The 15,878-nt window shown below is 40.2% G+C and overlaps 3 protein-coding genes across 10 annotated transcripts in view; 1 reads left to right on the top strand and 2 right to left on the bottom strand.

The window, feature by feature from the left end:
• Positions 1 to 312: 312 nt before the first annotated feature.
• On the top strand, positions 313 to 5,611 carry LOC101162479 (TOX high mobility group box family member 4-A). Of its 2 annotated transcripts, none has more exons than XM_023965326.1 (9): positions 313 to 904; positions 989 to 1,057; positions 1,156 to 1,437; positions 1,661 to 1,906; positions 2,249 to 2,587; positions 2,664 to 2,744; positions 2,831 to 3,499; positions 3,650 to 3,783; positions 4,491 to 5,611. In XM_023965326.1, exons 1-9 carry the CDS (start codon positions 806 to 808, stop codon positions 4,546 to 4,548), a joined length of 1,977 nt encoding a protein of 658 aa, XP_023821094.1. In that variant the 5' UTR covers positions 313 to 805; the 3' UTR covers positions 4,549 to 5,611. The 2 variants fall into 2 exon arrangements, with proteins under 2 accessions (XP_023821094.1, XP_023821093.1); XM_023965325.1 differs by having other exon boundaries at positions 314 to 904; positions 1,153 to 1,437.
• A 923-nt stretch (positions 5,612 to 6,534) lies between these two features.
• On the bottom strand, positions 6,535 to 9,111 carry LOC101165179 (E3 ubiquitin/ISG15 ligase TRIM25). 4 transcript variants are annotated; one of them, XM_011486550.2, is made up of 6 exons: positions 8,848 to 9,111; positions 8,403 to 8,757; positions 8,003 to 8,320; positions 7,570 to 7,662; positions 6,922 to 7,000; positions 6,535 to 6,832 (listed from the first exon to the last, which is right to left on the bottom strand). In XM_011486550.2, the coding sequence occupies exons 2-6, from the start codon at positions 8,658 to 8,660 to the stop codon at positions 6,750 to 6,752; spliced, it is 831 nt and encodes a 276-aa protein (XP_011484852.1). In that variant the 5' UTR covers positions 8,661 to 8,757; positions 8,848 to 9,111; the 3' UTR covers positions 6,535 to 6,749. The 4 variants fall into 4 exon arrangements, with proteins under 4 accessions (XP_011484852.1, XP_011484854.1, XP_011484853.1 ...); XM_011486552.2 differs by having other exon boundaries at positions 7,570 to 7,616; XM_011486551.2 differs by having other exon boundaries at positions 8,403 to 8,744; positions 8,848 to 9,106.
• Positions 9,112 to 10,290: 1,179 nt separating this feature from the next.
• The window catches only part of LOC101162244 (zinc finger protein 2), a 6,146-nt gene continuing 558 nt past the window's right edge, over positions 10,291 to 15,878 (bottom strand). The window contains exons 2-4 of one of the 4 annotated variants that reach the window (XM_004079108.4): positions 15,636 to 15,745; positions 15,401 to 15,497; positions 10,291 to 12,863 (exon numbers count right to left, since the gene is read on the bottom strand). In XM_004079108.4, the coding sequence (XP_004079156.1) occupies positions 11,926 to 12,863; positions 15,401 to 15,497; positions 15,636 to 15,745 (1,145 nt within the window). In that variant the 3' untranslated portion in view covers positions 10,291 to 11,925. Of the gene's footprint in view, positions 12,864 to 15,400; positions 15,498 to 15,635; positions 15,779 to 15,878 lie in introns of all 4 variants that reach the window. The other 3 variants (XM_011486547.3, XM_011486549.3, XM_020710936.2) reach the window with 3 other exon arrangements.

Genomic DNA, 15,878 nt, shown 5'->3' with positions numbered 1-15,878 from the left:
AAAATCAGGTGCAGTAATGAATTATTATTGACAGGAACTGAGCATAAGAATCAAGAGAATTTATTGAAAATGTTGTGATTACATTTTAGTTGCAGAGCTAACAGGAGTCTGTTATCCAGATATTGGTTGATATTAGCCTTGAATGTGAATGTATTTCCTTATGTGAAAAAAAAATATTTTTTAATGTTTCCTGGTATGAAAAGAAAAATCACTTGTTTTTGCCTTAATGAAAAAGCTAAATTCAGGTAATTTTGGAGTGGTTTGATGCATATTTGCATCACAAGGGGGCTAAGAGCACTGTTTTATTTTTTCCACAAGTACTAAGTCATACTTTCAAAGGGAACTCTACTGATTTTGTCACAAAGGAGCCACTAAACATGCTCACATTGTGCCTTAGTTTCCAAATGTAACAAAATTGTCGCTTCTGATTTTTCCAACAGCACCTGAATCCAGCATGTGTTTCGTCTGTTGGCCTGTAGAGGGCGTCGGTAACCGCACAACGTTGTATGAATGGGGTTTGTTTTCGGCCTGCTATAAGTTTTGGCTTTTACAGACAGCAAGAGGGACAATTCGTTCAAACAATAACACCATTTATCTTGTTTCTGGCCTCGGTCTGTTGTGTATCAGCTGTAGTTTATATTTTAAACCCTTAGGGGTTTCTCACGACCTCTTCGACCGCATGCTAACCCCTGTGTTTAGCTAAGTAGCTGTTAGCAGCTAAAGTTTCTCTAGCTGGTTAGAAAGCATCTCCGTCATCCACATAGGATGAAAGTGTGCCGGTGGTTTGAGTGAGTCTGAGATCGAAATGGAACTAAATTTTTACTCTGATCTGTCGGATGGTTGTGCTCAGAATGTGGAGTTTTTGGACAGCCAGCCTTATGGTGGATTCTCAGAGGACAACAAGGTAACCCGCTGGTTAAAAGCACCAAACGTTCGTGGAATTGGTCTTTTTGAGTTTGTTTGTTGAAATAGAAAATATTTGTTTTAGTTCTCTGAAGCGGGAGACCGTTATCTTTCAATGAGCGGAGATGCCGGTCACTCTTTTTTGTCAGCAGAGGTGAGTCGCTTTATTGCGAAGGGGGGGGGGGGGGGGTGAAGATGATCATTTCCGATTTAATGAATGGACTGTTGATCTGTGTCGTTTACAAACAGCAGACATTCCACACTCCTAGTCTCGGGGATGAGGTGTTCGAGATTCCTCCAATATCCCTGGATCCAGACCAGGCTTTGAGCATCAGTGATGCCCACTTTGAGCTGTCAGATGGGACCGGTGTCTCCACAGGTTCCAAGAGTCTGGTTAGCAACCTTGTTGCTGAGGCCAACGACCCATCCTTTGCCTCCACCTTCATCAACTCTGGATCTCACGGTCTGGAGCACATTAACCTTGGAGCCGTTCACCAGGCTGGAGGCACTGCCCTCCTAAGCTCATCTGCTCTGGTAGGAGCCTCCTGTGTTAGTCTTTGTAACCTCTGAATATAAAACTTCCCACTAATTTCCATTTTGACATTTTCAATTAAATGGTAAATGCAACAAAATATGTTGCTCTTCTACTCAAACTTTGACTACAAACTGATAGAATTTGAATCCAAGCTTGATCCGTGCATATATTCGATCCATGCTGAAATCCACTTTGTTGGTCATGAGTGCTGCTCCCCCACAGGAACTTGGGAGCTCCAGTGGCTCACACTTCAGCAGTTCGTCCCCGATGACCATCGATGTGCAGCTGGCTGACATCGGGCCTGGTCTTTTGGGAAGCAGCCATCTCACCACAATTAACCCGTCGGAGCTGGCTCTGGGTCTCTGCGAGGACAATGTCGGGCGTCATCCGGAGGTGCCCGAGCAGCCGTTGTCGGCCACACCGTCGCCTGCTGGTTCTTTACAAGATGAGGATATGAATGACTTTAGGGTACGTGGAAATATTCACCACGGTTTGTGTAAAAGAGCCACTCTTTTGATGTATTTTAAAAGTGTTCTCAGTGGTCTTTTAGTTATGATTATGCCGGTTTTAGTCTAAATTAACAAAACAAAATATTTCCTGCAAGCTTACAGCTCCTCAAACCCCCAACCTAACATTAGCGGTGTTAGGTTGGGGGTTAAGATTAATTTTCTTTAAACATGTCCTCCATCATCAGCTAAATGCCACAAAGACATGTGAAAAACACCAAAAATAGGATTTTCATGGCAGCGAGTCTTTAAAGATTGTGAAGCTAACGTGTTTTGTCCCTCTTCTCTGTCTCTTTCTACACAGAGAAGTGTTTTGGTGGAAGCCCCCATGTCTCTGTCTTCGTCGCCTCTGCTCTCCCATATGTCCTTCCACCCCGTCCTGCCGTCTTCTGCCCAACCTGCTGCAGCCCGGAGAAGTGGTGGAAAGCCTGCAGCAGTCGCCCCAGCACCCGAAACGACGACCGCAAAGAAAGGAAGAAAGAAGAAAGATCCAAACGAGCCGCAGAAGCCCGTGTCGGCGTACGCACTGTTCTTCAGAGACACCCAGGCTGCCATTAAAGGCCAGAATCCCAACGCCTCCTTCGGGGAGGTGTCGAAAATAGTTGCCTCCATGTGGGACAGCCTGGCTGAGGATCAGAAACAGGTAAATATTTGCATGTTTTTCCTTCCTCGTCCAGGATGTAAAGGAGGAGGTGACTAAGCCGATTTGTTTATTGTAGGTGTACAAAAGGAAAACGGAGGCGGCTAAAAAGGAGTATTTGAAAGCGCTCGCAGCGTACAAAGCTAACCAACTCTCACAGGTAAAACCATAAAGTCCTTGAAGGAAGAAAACAAATCTTTAAAAAAAAGTTTGATTTAAAAACGCTTCTGTGTTATTTGCATTTAGCCCTCAGCTGAGGAAATGGAACCTGCTCCTTCACCTCCACCAGCAGTTATTCCATCCTCCCATGCGACCCCTCCTGCACCTGGCAACCACACTCTCCGCCCAGCTCTGGCTAGCAACAGCATGGACGTCAACCACATCACCAGCGTTTGTTCATCCAGCATCATTCTGGATGTCCCGGAGGTGACCACGCGTTCCCACGCGGGAGCCGGCACCGCCGTGCCTGTGGCCCCGACCATCACCAAAATCATAATCCCCAAGCACATTCTGCAGGGGGGGGGGCAGGTGCTGACTGTGCTGCCCGGAGGGGTCCGAGCTCTGCAGCCCACCCTGGTGGTGTCGGGCGCCTCGCGCCAGCCCCCTCCGCTGCAGCAGATGCAGAACGCGCCGCCTCCCCCCCGGCTCCAGCAGATGGCCCCCATTCCCCCGCCGCTGCAGGCCAAACCCAGGGAGGGAGGCCCCACCCCAGCACAACCTGTGTCTGTCTCAGCGACGCCCCCACCTCCACTTCAGATAAAAATAGTTCCCGCAACAATTCAGGACAGAAGCGATGTTCTGGTGCACGGCACAGCAACTGTGAGCGCTTCTGCCCGATCAGAGCCAGTGCCGAATTTAGCCGAGACGGCAGGAAATACAGACGATGATGTCACTGAGGTGCTGCATTCAGAAGAGGTGAACTTTTCAACAATTTATAGCAACACAGCAAATTCTGGACTTAAAAATGTAAAGACTTGATGATGTTTATGCTTCATTGTTTTTACAAAAAACAGTAGAAATGAATGTCAACCAAATGTGTTGCTTTTTTTGAATGTTTTCTTTTAGGAAGAGATGGAGGTGAGCGGATACGGCGATGTGAAAAGCTTGTGTGTGAGGGCCGGCTGCAATAACCCTGCTGTGGACAGTGAAGACTGGGACAAAGAGTACTGCAGCAACGAGTGTGTTGCCACTCACTGCAGGTGTGTGAAGGCATCATTTGACGTTTTATTTATCTATTTTTTCTTTTCTTTAAAACTAAATCAGGGTTCTGCAACATTTAGCACTAAAAGAGACATTTGGTTCAGTTTCTTCCAGACCAAAACCCAACAAGAGCTGCAAAGTCCCACTTAACTGTTTAGAAAAATTCAATTATTTTATATTTTTGTGGACATTAAACCATTTGTTTATAAAAAAAATGTAGCTTTTCAAAATCTACATGCAGTATAACAGTGTTATGTTTCTGTTATACGACTGTTAACAGCACTTCCTTTCAAAATAAAATGCTTCCTGTGTCACATAAGATCCTGCTGTAATAGATTTGCAACTATAGATTGCCCTTAAACAGCAACTATACATAAGATAAAATTATGAGTTTAAACTTATTCTAATAATAAACGACTCTAACAATGAATCAGACCATTATTTTGCTCAATTATCTGCCCTTTGCATTTTTGAGGAATGGTAAAGCTCTCAGTGCCTCTTGATTTAGTGTAATGTCAGCACCATTTAAACAGAAAGTACATTTTTACGCATATAAGATTACATCATTTTGAAAAATCTAAACATGAATCACAAAATGTGACTAACAAATCTATTTTTTTTTCACATAATGTGCATGTTTCTAGAAGGCTAAAGAGCCACAGTGGACGGAGCGTCGTGACCATTTCTCATTGTTTTTCTTTTGCAGGGATGTGTTTCAGGCGTGGTGCTCCATCAAGAACCAGTCTGTGGCAACAGTGAAGTAATGTAATAAAAATGTGATCATCTCATTAGTTAGATATGTAGAAGGGGCGGGGGTCAGATGCACCAAACACCAGTTTCTTTGAATGTGAACTATGGCAGAAAAATATTTTTGATAGATTTCTAAAAAAAAAAAAGAAAAAGTCACATCTATATGAATCTCTGGACCATTGTAAACTTATATGCATGTCGTTTTTTTTTTGCACATTAAACCCTCAAAAAATTGAAGGCCATTGAAAAGCACAATTTTTACTTTATTAAATGTTAAATAAACTAGTAACCTTAAAAAAAGAGAATCAGTTTTCTACTTTTGTCAGTTTTGTCATCGGAAAAAAATGGATTGGGGAGCAAAAGAGAAGTGTCAAGTGTTTTGGCTCGCTAAAGAACAGAATTGCAAAATAAAAGTTGATTTGCATGCAGGAACATCACAATCTCTCATCTTCCTTATTAGAAAGTAGTTTTGCATAGATTCACTTATCATTACAATAAACAGTGATGTCAAATTGTATTTCAGGCCCTAAAACTGCCTTAAAACATGTTCTTGTCAATGCATCTGGCCCTTTATTTATGGGAAAGGAAGGTGTTTTTCCTTTATTAAGCAGCTGTGTTTTTTTATTCCTGTTTTGTAAGAGTTTGGGGTTTGTCTTCTCCTGAATAACATCATGCTCCTACAAAGAACTAGTGTTAAAGTGTGACTGAAAAGTCTTCAGTGTTTGAAAAAGATGTCCTGACTTTATGTTTGTACCTTAACTTAAATCCTTACAGGACTGGATGGCAGCTGGAGAAGTCTGAATGTTTTATGATTATTTTTTTTTTAGGTTTATTCACATTCTTGCCTTTTTATATTTCCCTTAAAGTCCATCTTTACGGAAAAAACTGACCATTTCAACTCTCAGAAACATATTTGTGTACAGCAGTCCACATTGTCAGCTGTTTTTATAACTAACTGTTACAACTCTACTGTTTTGCTCTTCATGTTTGGTATTGATAGTAGCTATTTCTTCATAAGAATATCTAGACCAGTCAGTTAAAGACTTCTCAATTTTTCTTAATAAATGAAAAAAAAAACATTAAAGTTGTTTTTTCTCTTTTCTTTAACACTTACAAATCATTTTCTGTTTTTTCTCAACATTTAAATCCACCTTTACTTAGATTTGAATTAAGGCCTCAAGATCTAAAAGCTAACAAACACTAATTAAAACTTTACATCAGTTTCTGTTCTTCAGAAATAAATAGATTCTGGGTGAAACCGCACGATAAAGTCAGTTTGACCTTGAGCTTGAGCAGCTGTGTTAGTGTTAGCCTCCTTTTATTATGAGAAGAAGCACAGCAGAAGCCTCGCTATTACATTTAGACCTTGAGAGATGCTTTGTTTCCCAATGTGTTGATGTTTTTATTTTGTTGTAGGACATTTTCTCAAAGCACAAAGTCATATTGTGTGGAGAAACCTCAGCAAATCAGCTGCTCCTGCAAGAGGTGGGCAGAGACAGGTCACCAGTTACCTAAATACCTAAGTACTTTTAACCCTTCTGCTATTCTAGGCACTTTAACATTGGGAGTTGGGTCATCTAGACCCACTAGACAGTGCTCTGAACCTTTTTTCTTCAATGATTTGTGATCTTCACTGGTGTCCATGGATTACATGAAATCTTTCCACCTTTATCCACCTTTGTCATGGTAGGGAGAACACGTCAATGGTTATCTTGACCCCACAAGGGTTACACACATCAAGTGCACTTCTTGGATTGCTACACAGCAATTGTGGATCTCACAGGCTTCTTCTCCTAAGTTTAGCCGCTGTAAAAGGGGACTTTGGGAGGAAGGCAACAACTGCCAAAACAACCAATAATGACTAGGCTACGCGAAGAAGAATCTATTAAAACCTGGGCTTCTAATTAATGAAAAGGAAAAATTGATGGGTTTGAAATGGATGTCACCATTCCGCCTCATCCATAAACCTGCGTTTAATCACCAAGGAATCGTCAAAAACCTTTTTTTTTCCAACTTGGATTTAATCACTTCACACATCCATTTCACTTGTTACTCTGTCTAGTCAAACAAAGTTTATTAAAAATACGTTCTGCTGGGAATTGAAATGTTTAAATAAAAGCTAAAAGAAGGACATTTTAAGATATTGGACCAATAGATGACAGGAGAAAGTTTTCTTCTAGACATCAATCCAACGCCTCTTCAGTGTCCCAGTCGGCTACAGTGTTTCTGATGGAGTCTTAGGGCATTGCTTTTCCAGCGCCTCTGTTAACATCTGGTTTTCCACAGAGTAGTTGTAAGCTGGGTTTGGAAGCAGCAGAAATCAGTGAGTTTCTGCATAGATACAACAGAGATATAAACGAACTGGATGCAAGTGTTTTCTTTCTTACCATAATACAGGACTATAAACCAAAGGAAGAGCAGGATGAAGGTGACTCCGTTGACTCGTAGATCAGGAGGGCGCCGTCTCTGTGCAGAAAAACATCAACCTCAGAGCTGATAGAGCACATCTTTTTTAAAAACCTACTTTAATCATCTTTTGATGCATTTTAAAAGCGTTACCCAGTGTTTTTTTTAATTATGATTATGCCAATTTAGCCAATTTTTTTTTAGCGCTGTAATTTTCTTGAACATAGTTTCTGCAAAGCGGCAGGAGTTCATTAGAAATTCACCTCTGAGTTGTGGGCGGGACCAAAGCTTTGCATCCTCTAACTTACAGCCCCTTACACTCCAACCTAACATTGCTAGTGCAACAAAAATGGCGAGTTTTCAACCAGATGCCAGTTCGGACAAGAAAAAAGAAGATGTAGATGGATCTGATCGTCTACAAGTTTGTGGCTCGCCCAGCGTAATTTCTATGTCACAAAAATAACCTTTATCAAACGGCATTTTTTCGTCTGCTCCTGATTTGAATAAAGAAATACTCAAATGGAAATTTTTTAGCTTAAATTTCCTTATATGTGTCCTCCATCATCAGAAAAATGGCACAAGAATATGTAAAACAAAAAAAACAAAAAAAGTTTTGGAGAGAGACTTACGTAGTACTGAAAGTCTTCTTGCAGTCTGCTAACAGCTCCAGCGGATTCTGCAACGTGTTCGATAAGCGTTTTGAATTCTTGGTTTAAATAGTCCTGTTAAATGCACAAACAAATGCCTCACTTTACCGCCAACCAGCTTTAATGAGCTGCAGATTCACTACCCCTAAATAATGTTTAGGATTGACAGTAAAAAACGAAATAATGTAAAGACTTACGTACCTCAGAGAAGTTTCACGTTTAACATATATTTATTAGAAAAATCTAAAAGCTGAATTTTTGGGCAGATTTTTACACATTGCTTTTTTTTTTCTCTGTTCAGTCTTTAACGCGATATGACACCTCACCACATAAAAAACATCAGATAAACAAATAAATGTCCCACTTTTAGCAATTCACATATCCTGTAGTAATAAATAAATTGTATTCTGCTCACTGTCAGCTGTCGTTGGAGGACAGAGGACTTCTCAGAGTCCATACGGAGGTGCTTGCTGTCCAGAGCACAGATGTTACAGATGTAACGTCTCGAGGAGTTGCAGTAGTACCTCAGCACCTCGTCCTCGTGCTGTGGACATTTCCTTTCGGCAAGGTCACTCAGCGGGCCAACCAGCGGGTGCCCTGTGAACGCAGGGAGCTCCAGGTGGTTCCTCACATGCTCTTTGCACATAGACACCTCACATTTCAGACACGTTTTAAAAGCCAGAGTTTTGGATTCTGAGCAGCAGTCACAGTACACTTTTTTTGCCAGTGTTTCCTGCAGAGACAGATTGAAAAAAATGAAGATGTAGCAGCAAAGAAGAGTCAAACACATCTAAGAGGTAGAGGACGGTAGCTACCCTTCTGCTCTTGCACAACTTGTAGTCCTCTGAAATGTGTGCCAGGGCGTAGCTTCTTTGTACATCAACTACCTCTCTGAATTGTGCCCTGCAGTCTGGGCAGCGTAAGGGAGAATCAGAGGAGTGATCCAGCAGGTTGTTCAGGCAGCTCAGACACATGCTGTGACCACAGGGGAGCTGCCGGGGGTCACTGAAGATGTCCTGACACACTGGACAGGTCAGCAGTTCTTCCAGGCGGCTTTGCTCATGTTCTTCCATTCTTGACTTGTGTGCTTTTCAAAAGCCTGCCACTGTGCATTAAAAGAGCAAGGAGCTGATCTGTTACCTTTGGATAGTTACATTCTGTAAACAAAGACTGTTGATAGAAACACAGAGAAAACACCCAAACAAACAAAATTTAAAATAAAGGCGTAAGTCAATTAACTATATTTTAATTCAGTCTTACCTGAAAATTAAAAGCTTGGTGAGGAACTACAGCTTTGTTTAACTAACTTTTTAACATGTCGATAAAACTGAAAGTGTTGTGGAAGAGCGTTTTACTTCCTGGTGGGCTGAGTCTTCATTAAAAAAAAAACGTAGGCAAAGAATCAACAAGATTTTAGAACAGAAAAGAAAAGTCTTTGAAAAAAATGAGTACATTTATTAATTCAGTTTTGGAATTGCAACTGTTAAATAATAAAAAAAAACGTTTTCAGATTGTTTATCCAGTGGTTTGACGTCACTGACCAAACAACCAATCAGCACACAGCTTTGGAGAGAATAACCAATCCGTTTCGTTCTTGTCATACCATCCCCGAACCAATCAAATGCTGACTACTGGATCCAATGTTTGGAATATTTGTTAACAAAGCTTCGTGTCTGACAGTGGTGAATCTTGTTAAAACATGTTAAGAAGTCGTTGGAATCTTGTTGAAACATTTCCACCACCTCGTAAACGTTATGCATTTTTTGGGCTGTAAATTAAAAAAACATCCCATCTCATTTTTGACCTGCAGTATCTTAATTCTGGATAACAATTTGTATCATGATTAATTGTCATTTAACCTGTTACCATGATTCCTCATCTGCCTATTACCCAATGTTTACCTCCATGAGCTCAAATTAATTAAATTATAAATTAATTTAGTAAATCAATGATTTTTTTTTCCTTTGGTAAAACATTTAATGGTACAGTGTATGAAAAGTACTAAAGAATGATTTTATTTGACATGTGATTTATTACTCGTGATTCTATGTTACCCTTGTGCTATCCTAGGCCCTTTAACATTGGGAGTTGGGTCATCTAGACCCACTAGACAGTGCTCTGAACCTTTTTTCTTCAATGATTTGTGATCTTCACTGGTGTCCATGGATTACATGAAATCTTTCCACCTTTATCCACCTTTGTCATGGTAGGGAGAACACGTCAATGTAAGGGTGGGGTCATCTAAGATAGCACAAGGGTTAAATAAAAATGTCCCCTTTGAAATATTTTTTGTTAAATTTGCATTTTTTGCTTAACTGTGGAAGTAGGCCGTTCTTGATGGGTGATAAACTTGGTAACAGAAATCGCTTTTGAAATATTTGCATAATTTATAATAAATTACCCAATAAATATTTTATCCATGTAAAAATAAAAGAATAATTGAATTATAGTTATTAATTTGTTTTATTTCATATGAGTGAGAAATGAACAAAATAAATCATCCAACAGTCAATTCTGTTTGTCCCAGGTCATCAGTATGTACTAATTTGGCATTATTTTCAAATCTACCATCATGGATAATGCCTCAGCTTATGTGTTGAATGAACAGCTTCAAGCTTCTACTATTGCAAAATGTTAATGCTATGAACCATGACAATTCATTTTTTAATGTAATGTGCAGAGTCTGTACAAAAATAAATCTTGCAACAAGAATAAGTTTTCTTTATTGGTTCACAAAACTTAATACATCTAAAAACAGTAGTTATAAAAGATTGAAACAGACATCTGTCAATATAGAGCACATTTTTTAGTTTTATGTATCTAAACCAAACAAAGATGGACTGTTACCACACCACAATTTTCAAATAGTTTGTTGTGATTTTAAATTGATGTCAGCAAAACCATATGATAAAGAAACCACAAGTTATGAGTATCATCTGGCTCATTTCAGGTCATTATTGGTGTAATTGCCAACATACCTCCAAAATTAAAAGATTTCCTCAGTGTAAGTATTGCTCAAATGAACAATCAGTTTGATTTTTTGAATACGCCACCATTTCCTAAGTATTAGGAGTCCACATTTCAGCAGTTACATTCAACAGTCAGAAATCTTCAATGGTTTTAGTATTTTTTTTTACAGGATATGGTTTCTAATAAAACTAGTTTAAAATCAGAAATTACAGTGACAGGAAATGCAAAAAGAAAAAAAAAAGCTAAAAAGCATTTGAGATCATACTTCACATATTGTGCTTGTTTCATATCAAGAATTATCTTTATCCTCAAACCACAATTAAAGTTTTTGATGAATGATGAGGAACTATGAGGAATGTTGTTGGTTGCTTACAAAAAACCTTATGGGACATGATGGGAAGCTGATCAAAGCAGGGTTGGCAACCACAATATCACATTTAACAAAGACTGAAAAACATCATAACAGCAAAAACCAAGACAAAAAGTGGTTTAAAATTCGTCTAAATTGATGCACTGTAAGAAGCTGGAACAGGGCGTGTAAAAAGTATTCCTGCACTGTCACTTAATCCTGACTTTTTGTTGCAGTTCTCAGTAAAATTAAATGTTTATTTCCGCTTATAACTAACAGAGAGTGAACTTCACAAGTTTATTGCATTAAAGATAAAAAAATACATTAAATTGAAACCTTCCATTGCTCTCAGAAAATTTAAGTGTAAAAAAAAAATAGCTTTTTTCCCCTGGATAATTAAAACAAAAATCTGTCCACTAAGTGATACAAGAACAAGACGAAATGTTACACTTTTTAGGAATCAGCATCAGTAAAAACATAATATTTGAATAAATGATGAAAGCAGGCATGTTCTTCCTCATGCCCTGCAGACTGGAGTTTTTTACGAGCACAAGAAAGATTTATGTTTGTGTTTTTGTTAGTGTTCATTCTGGACCTCATAAATTTAGAGAATTAGTATTATAACTCTATGCCCTGTAGAAGTGTTCTTCCAGACAAAAAGCACCGGCGAGAATGTCTTCAATATAGACGGTACTTCGCAAAAAAGCTGCAGTTCTCCTCATACCAGTTTAATCGCTTCGCTTTGAAGGATCTTTTAATAATCCAATAGCTGTAGGTTTTTTATTCCTCACAAACCATTGACATAAAAAGCAGTAAAGACAAAAATAAAGTAGTAAAGCTTACAAAACTCTTTCAGGAATGACTAAATATCTAGCACCAAAATGGCTCATTACATTTGAGTGGTCTCTACAGACCAGGTGTCTGCATAAACCATCCAGTGTTTTCACTCTGAGGTAGACGAGGGTGCAACTGCATCAACCTTGGACTGACAGCTGCGTGCAGTGTTGTTTTTAAACCAGCTAATAGCCAGCGATTGTTTTGAAGGATGGAATGAAGCTTTCACACCTGCTTAGTTTGTGTTGCTTGAGGTTCCTCATGATCCTGAACATCTTTCCACACGAGGTGCAGCTAAAAGGTTTTTCTCCAGAGTGAAACCTCATGTGGGCTTTTAAATTATCCCGCACGCGGAAGCTTTTGCCGCACTGCGTGCAGATGTGCGGCCTCTCGCCGGTGTGAAACCTTAAGTGGCGGCGAAGGCTTTTCCTCAAGGCAAACTTCTTTGAGCATGACGAGCATGAGTACGGCTTTTCTCCGGTGTGAAAGCGCGCGTGTCGCCGGAGGATTTTCCGGCGCTGGAAGGCTTTTCCGCAGAGGCTGCACACGTATCCGTCACGGGAGTGGGCTGCGACCTTTTGGAGACGCCAAACACCGTTTCCACATGGGGTGAAGCAGCAGAGGCGCCGGCCTGTGTGGAGGCCTTGATGGTGGCGGAGGTCTTTTGGTAAAGACCAACCAGTTTTACCTTTTGTAGCACTGTCTGGAGTCTTCATTCCTGATTCAGGTATTGTGAGCACGTCTACCAGCTGTACCTTACAGGGGCAGGTCAACTTCTGATCCAGAGTGGTAAGCTTCAGTTTTAGCTGCAGATGGTTTTTGGTATCCTTTGGAGACTGGATCCGCTCCCATATGCCCACCTGTGCAGGGGTTGTGGCTCCATCAGACACCGAAGGGCTGTAAGCTGTACCCTTGGCGGTGCTAACGCATGCTTGCTGAGGTTCCACTTGCACAGGCTTCTCTGAACTGTCAGGCTCTGGAGCTGGAGCATCCAGTTTAAGGATTAGCGGACAAACAAACTTGACTTTATCCCCTGAAGCAGAATCGCTTGTGTCTGGATGAACCACAATAGGCTTCTGCTTAGAAGTGGAGCTCACAGTAGAAACAGAGGTCACTGGAGAGACTGGAGAAATAAAAAAAAAAAGTCTACGTTTTACAATGAAAGTTGGGGAACTATAATAAGGTGTTTAAAATGTTTTATTAAAAATAAATATTAGCTTAAAGTAAACTTCCTCTAATGCAGGGGTGTCAGAATCCAGGCCCCGAGGGCCAACCTGAATATGAAACTCTTTATTGGCTAAACACACCCGATCCAGGAAATCAGCAGCAGACAAGGCAGGATTTCTGGAAAAAAAGCAGGAAGTCGATCCTCCTGGCCTGGAGTTTGAGACCCCTACTCTAATAATTTCTTTTTTGCCCCAATATGTACACAACATTCAATATTAGCTAAAGCTTTCCTTTAAGCCATGGCAACATCTTAACCTCCTTCATTTTTAGTCTGAGCTGGTTGTACATTCAGCTCTGCGATAAACTGCACAAACAGATCTTGAAAAACCAGTCCAAACCATTATCCTTCCACTTCAGTGCTTTGTAGTTGTTTTAGGATGTGCTGTTTTTAATAATGTCCAACATATAGACATGACCTTAGCTCAAACAATCATTCTTACTTAGGTTTTATGGACATTAATTTCTACAATTGCAGTAAATTGCCTTAGTAAATCCCACCAGTAGATATTTGTCGTTGGGTTTTATTTAACACTTGACTTTTTAAAGAAAATCATTTACTGACTGTGTTATTGTTAAACTCCCACTCCAATCATCTTATGATCCATTTTTAAAGCATTCCCAGTGGTCTTTTAAGTATGACTATGCTGTTTTCAACTAAATTTTTAAAACAACTGTCGTTTTCTAGGACATAGTTTTTGCAGAGCGGCGGGAGTTCTCTAGAAATTCACCTCCAAGTTGTGGACAGGACCGTTGGCGCAGAATAAGCCTACCCCTTCTTCCCATCATCCATCTATTTCCATTCTCTCCCTCTAGCTTACAGTCCCTCACAACCCCAACCTAACATTGCTGTTTATAACAAAAATGGTGAGGGATATCAGAGCTCTCCAGCCATACAGTTTTGATCCAGATGCCAGCTCGGAAGAAGAAAACAAAGACGTACATGGATCCAACGTGGGGGGTAAAGGATTATAAAGTAACGAATTCATGTAATTTAATTACTTTTGTCAGTAATGGGAGAACGTAACGAATTACAGTTCGAATTTTGGTAATGAGTTAAAATAACCGGACAGCAGAAACCCTTGTTACTTTGTCACTGAGGTCTTGTGGGCTTTGAGATTTTCTCTCGGTTAAATGAAACAGTTATGTGTGCAGATTTGGGGATTGGTCCAAGTCCAGACATTACTGCAGTCACATCGCTGTCCAAACTGGCTCAAAGATCAGATGAAAAGAGATGCTGCAAGGAGTCTTTTCATCCCTGGAGAGCCCCACGGAGACCCATGTACTGATGTTGGCTGCGAGTGAAACAACTCTAAACCTGACTCTTTGGTGTGAAAGCCACGATCCGCCGTTTTTCTACATTAATTCACCCTTTTTACTTTATTTTTCTCTCTAAGCTGCACATGACTACGTCTCTGGTCAAAATGAGTTAGCGCTCAATACGCTTTAACATCTCACTTTGAGACCACACCATATTTTTGTGTCACTTTTCACGCTGTTGTTTGAATTCAAATTAAACCAGGTCATTACTTTAAAAATAAAAGTTAAATGAAAGACAAGAGGATCTTGTTTGTGCCGTTTTTCCTATGAGAATCTGTATCTGAGAGGGAAAAAAGTAAAGTAATGAGTAATGAATACTTTTTTCAAATAAGTAATGAGTAAAGTAATTTAATTACACTGCGACAGACTGGTGACCTGTCCAGGGTGTCCCCTGCCTTCGCCCACGAGTGGCCGGGATAGGCTCCGGCAGCCCCGTGACCCCGAAAGGGACAAAACGGGATAAGAAGGTGAAAATGTAATCACAATTTTGATCCAGTAATTAATCAATTACTTTTTAGAAGTAATGAACCTAAAATGGCATGGATCTGCAGTGGATGCATCAGAATGGAGCAGAGTAGGGAGTTTGTGGCTCGCCTAGCGTAATTTCTACATCACAAATGCAATATTTTTCAAACAGCTTTTTTTCCTCTGCTCCTGATTCAAAACCAATTGAATGCAGAAATCAAATTTGGATTTTCTTGTGGTATTACCTCTATGGTCAGAAAAATACCACAAGAAAATGTTAAAAACACAGTTTTCATCAGTGCGTCTTTAAGATAAATATCATGTTACCCTAGTCAGACTTGCCTGCAACAAGCTCTATGAAAACTTCCTTTCATACAAAATCTGTAACAATACTTTGTTTTTGTTAGACTGACACTGTGTGTGTTGCAGTCCAGCTATTTCTGTTTGAATTATCCTATAACCTATGTACATGCATTCAATTAATATTTTGAACCTAAAGCCTCGCATTTATGAAGCGACAGTGATGAGATTGCATTCTTTTTTGAAGGACAGTTACCATACATTTTCCAGACAAAGTTTTTCAAGTTTTCACTTTGACTATTCATGCTTCAAGGCTTTGTGGGTGTTTTACTTTTAGTCAGAAGTTCTTACCCTGCAAAACAGCCTCCAATTGGGCCTCATTATCAGTGGGAACCTTCACTTCAGGAACATCTAACTCCCCCGTATTCACGAGATCTGCAACAATCTGCTATGAGCGGAGGGAAAAGAAAGCAGCATCATACATGTCAGATATGTGAAACGTGATGAAGCACAGAAACTGAAAGATGTGGAGTCAGACTATGTTCAAGCCCCACAGGTTGTTTACATCCTGCACTCCCTCACCAACCTGATTCTTTAGAGGTGACCCCTCAGGGTCAGTGTGGCCATCACCCTCAGCAGTCCTCAGCAGGTCTGATGGAATGAGGCACCCCTCCACCAGCAGCTCAATGTGTTCTCCTAAACAGCCCCCACCAAAGGGGAGAGAAGGATCTGTTCAAAAATAAGCGGGGCTGGGATAAATCCAGCAACACTGACTGTGCCATTTAAATTCTCTCTGCAGACATGGAATGCATGCAATTGTTGCAAATGA

Source organism: Oryzias latipes, chromosome 17 (assembly GCF_002234675.1).
Source record: "Oryzias latipes chromosome 17, ASM223467v1".
NCBI lineage: Eukaryota > Metazoa > Chordata > Actinopteri > Beloniformes > Adrianichthyidae > Oryzias > Oryzias latipes.
This window is presented reverse-complemented; position numbering and strand designations above follow the sequence as displayed.